The sequence below is a fragment of the Euprymna scolopes genome, chromosome 23, assembly GCF_053919585.1.
Source record: "Euprymna scolopes isolate OS-2025 chromosome 23, ASM5391958v1, whole genome shotgun sequence".
NCBI classification, from domain to species: Eukaryota; Metazoa; Mollusca; class Cephalopoda; order Sepiida; family Sepiolidae; genus Euprymna; species Euprymna scolopes.
Genome location: NC_136504.1, coordinates 7,936,509 through 7,940,830, shown reverse-complemented (window position 1 = coordinate 7,940,830; position 4,322 = coordinate 7,936,509). Strand labels below are relative to the sequence as shown.

The 4,322-nt window shown below is 44.4% G+C and overlaps 1 protein-coding gene across 1 annotated transcript; it reads left to right on the top strand.

The window, feature by feature from the left end:
- The first annotated feature begins 905 nt into the window (after window positions 1–905).
- LOC145245587 (protein CFDP2-like) lies at window positions 906–1,322 on the top strand. The gene has a single exon (XM_080107163.1). The coding sequence runs from the start codon at window positions 906–908 to the stop codon at window positions 1,320–1,322; it is 417 nt and encodes a 138-aa protein (XP_079963289.1).
- The last annotated feature ends 3,000 nt before the right edge of the window (window positions 1,323–4,322 follow it).

Genomic DNA, 4,322 nt, shown 5'->3' with positions numbered 1-4,322 from the left:
GCTAAGACATCAGATTTTATGTCACTTTCTTTGCCTTCATGGCGCGGGTTCAAGCCTGCCTGCCTACTACCAATTTTTTGTTTTTATTTAAAAAAAAATGATTTTTTTTAAACACCTCTCTTCACCCTGGCTGCCTACTGTTGTTTTGATTCCCTCCCCACGCTACTAAAATTTCCCTTTCTTATTTTTATGTTGGCTTAGGAATAGGATAATGCGTTGCTGAATGGCATGATATTACGAATTAACTAGAAAAAATTGTCTGTAAGATGGGTATGTATACTGACGACACCACTCTCTATAACAGACACGACAGGAAAACAAATGAACACACATCTAGAGAAATGGCAGAAACACTAGAGGAAGACCTCCGATCCGTAGTGGAATGGGGACAAAAATGGATGATCACATTCATTGCTGCCAAGACTAAACTTGTTTCCTTCAATAATTACAAGAAACCGTCCCTACCGCCAATAGCAATGACCAATGAATCTTTATCTGAAATGACGTATTTTGCCATTGATGATGCATCTGTCCCTCAAGTTGCGGCTGCCATTTTGTAAGATCGGCGAATTACTATTCGCAAAATAGCCCAAGATGTCAGGATTAGTACAGGGTATGTGGAAACTATCATTCATGTCCATTTGCATATTAAGTTATTTAATTTCATTGGACAGCTACCGCCCGCCACAAAGCTGAGCAGCCCTCAGTCAGTAAGGTGCTATCCCGCCACTGGCCACCTACCCTACTGGGTGCGTAGGGTATAGGATAATTCCAACAAGTGGCCAGTAACCATTGCACCAAAAAAAAACAAAAGAAACACAAAGAACCCAACACTCAGGCTAGGGTGTTGGAATCTTCGTACTATAAAGATTGGCCTATCTACCGACATACGCAACATCTCCGATATGCGAAAAACTGCCAACGAGCTATCGAGACCCAAAGTAGACATCGCTGCACTCCAAGAAACATGCTTAGCTGACAGCGGATGCCTAAAAGAATCGGACTATACCTTCTTCTGGCAAGGAAAACAGGAAGAGGAGGTCCGGGAACACGGTGTTCGTTTCGCAGTCAGGAACTCACTGCTTCAGAACGTACAACTCTCTGATTCAGCTACTGAGCGCCTAATCTCACTACGACTGAACACCACAGATGGAACAATTAATCTATTATGTGTGTACGCCCCACCACTCGCAGCGCATGACGACATCAATGAGCGCTTCTACACACAGCTGGATTGCACCATCAAGGCATTTCCACAAAATGAAGACCTCATTATACTTGGGGACTTTAATGCACGTGTGGGTGGCGACAACGATGCATGACCGAGCTGCCTTGATAACTTTGGAGTGGGCAAATGCAATGGTAACGGCCAGCGCCTTCTAGTACTCTGTGCCTACCATGACCTCTGCATTACCAACACATTCTTTGCTGCCAGACCGCACCACAGAGTGTCCTGGAGACATCCCAGATCAGGGCGTTGGCACCAGCTCGATCTAATCATTACGAGACAAAGGTACCTCAAACATTTTCTGATGTCTAGAGCCTACCACAGTGCTGATTGTGATACAGATCATTCCCTAATATGCAGTAGACTCAAACTTCAACCCAAAGATTTCTACCACACTAAACAGGAAGGTGTTGCCCGTATTCATGTTAGTAAGACCACATACTCAGATCGCAATGCGAAATTCAACGAGATGTTAACCTCCACCTTCAAAGGAGATAACACCCGGACTGCATCTGAACAGTGGGAAACACTGAAAAATGCCATGGACTCTACAGTTCTCAAAGTCTTTGGGAGGAGGACAGGTAGCAAACGCAATGACTGGTATGATGCCAACTCTGCTACCTTCAACCCTCTGATTGAGGCAAAGCGTTTGTCCCTGCTCTCATACAAGGCCAACCCATCTCCTACATCGCTGGCTGCACTGAGGCTTTCCAAAAGGGCAGTTCAAAAGGCTGTAAGAGAAGCTGCAAACAACTACTGGATGGAGCTCTCCAAGTCTATCCAGCATGCAACTGATACAGGAAATATAAAAAATACGTATAACGGGATCAGGAGAGCTACAGGACCTATAATTAACAAAACTGCTTCATTGAAGTCTAAATCGGGTGAACCTATACTAGACAAAGTTAAACAGCTAGACAGATGGGTTGAACACTACTCCGAGCTTTACTCCAGGGAAAACATGGTACATCAGTCCGCCCTTGATGCCATAGAACTATCCTGGGCAATAGACAGACTGCCACCAGGAAAAGCCTCAGGAAAGGACTATATTCCAGCAGAGGTCTTAAAAAGTGGAAAGGCTAGCCTACTTGAGCCCCGCAATAGTCTTCTGATACAGTGTTGGAGAGAAGGCTCAGTGCCTCAGGGCACGAGAGACGCAAATATCATCACTCTCTACAAACACAAAGGGGACCGCGGTGACTGCAACAACTACCGCGGTATCTCACTGTTGAGTTTCGTTGGCAAGCTATTCGCACGTATATTTTTACTGCGACTACACGTTCTTGCCGACCGAATCTACCCAGAATCTCAATGCGGCTTTCGTTCAGAGAGATCAACAATCGATATGATCTTCTCCCTACGCCAACTGCAAGAGAAGTGCAGAGAGCAAAACCAGCCTCTGTATGTTGCCTTCATAGACCTGACCAAGGCATTCGGTCTCGTGAGCAGAGATGGACTATTAAAAATTCTCCCACTGATCGGATGCCCACTAAAACTCCTCAGCATCATAAGATCCTTTCATAATGGCATGAGGAGCACTGTGCAATTTAACGGTGGCATGTCTGCTGATTTCGGGGTGAGGAGTGGTGTCAAACAGGGTTGTGTGTTGGCATCAACACTGTTCGGCATCTTCTTCTCCCTACTCCTGAAGCATGCTTTCAAGAACACAACGGATGGTATCTGCTTGCACTCCAGGTCAGATGGTTGTCTCTTCAACATCGCCAGACTCCGTTCCAGGACAAAGACCAGGACAGTTCGGATAAGAGACATGCTGTTTGCCGATGATGCAGCTATAGCATCGAATCAGGAAGATGGTCTTCAAAGACTGATGGACAGGTTTGCTAATGCTTGCAGCCTGTTCGGTCTCACCATCAGCCAGAAGAAAACCCAAGTCATTGGACAAGCAACCGCCTCCCCACCCAGCATCACAATCCAACGCACACCACTAGAGGTCGTACGCCAGTTTCAATATCTAGGCTCCACTGCTTCAGACACCCTCTTATTGGACGTAGAGCTAAACAAAAGGATTGGAAAGGCATCCACAGCCCTCTCTAAACTAACTAAAAGAGTCTGGGAAAACAGGCACCTTACCACTTCCACCAAGATGACCGTCTACAGAGCGTGCATCCTCAGTGTTCTACTGTATCGGAGTGAATCCTGGACTACATACTCAACACAATAGAGGAAACTCCAGGTCTTCCATATGAGGTATATACGTAGGATACTTGGTATCACATGGCAGGACAGAGTGAGTAATACTGATGTTCTGCAGAGAGCGGGCATCCCATCCATTTACTCCCTACTGCGTGAGCGACGTCTTCGCTGGCTGGGCCATGTGCGCAGGATGGATGATGGGCGCATCACTAAAGACCTTCTCTATGGCGAGCTTGCCTCAGGCTTAAGAAAGAGGGGGCGAACCCATCTTCGCTACAGGGATGTCTGCAAGCGTGACATGAAGGCTTTCTCGGTGGACAGGAATACATCGGAAGCCTCTGCAGCTGACAGAACTGCCTGGAGGAAAATGATACGCCAGGGGATTATCATCAGCGAGAGGACCCTCCATGTTGAAAATGCTGCAAAGAGAGCTAGGAGAAGAGCGATTGTACAGGCGGAACAGCCGGACGAAGCGGCAAATTGCATAACAACCTTCGTATGTCATGGCCGTGGCAGACTATGCAAATCAAGAATTGGTCTCTACAGTCACACAAAAGGATGCATACAGGCAACATCTTAATACGGCGCTGATCCATAGTCGTTTCGACTGACGGATGCCACACAACATATATATATATATATATATATATATATATATATATATATATATATATATATATATATATATATTGTAAATAGTGTTTTTTCCTTAGATTCATTTTGATAAATTTACAATATTTTATTCAAAACTAGAAATACAAAAAATTTAAAAGGTTTCCTATTCCATGGAGTTTCAAAGAAATGTTAGTTTCACAAGTTAGATTTGCAGTCTTTGTGAAAATTATATGTGCATACTTTCCTTTTGCCGCCTGTAACTATATATATATATATATATATACATATATATATATATATATATATATATATATATATATATATA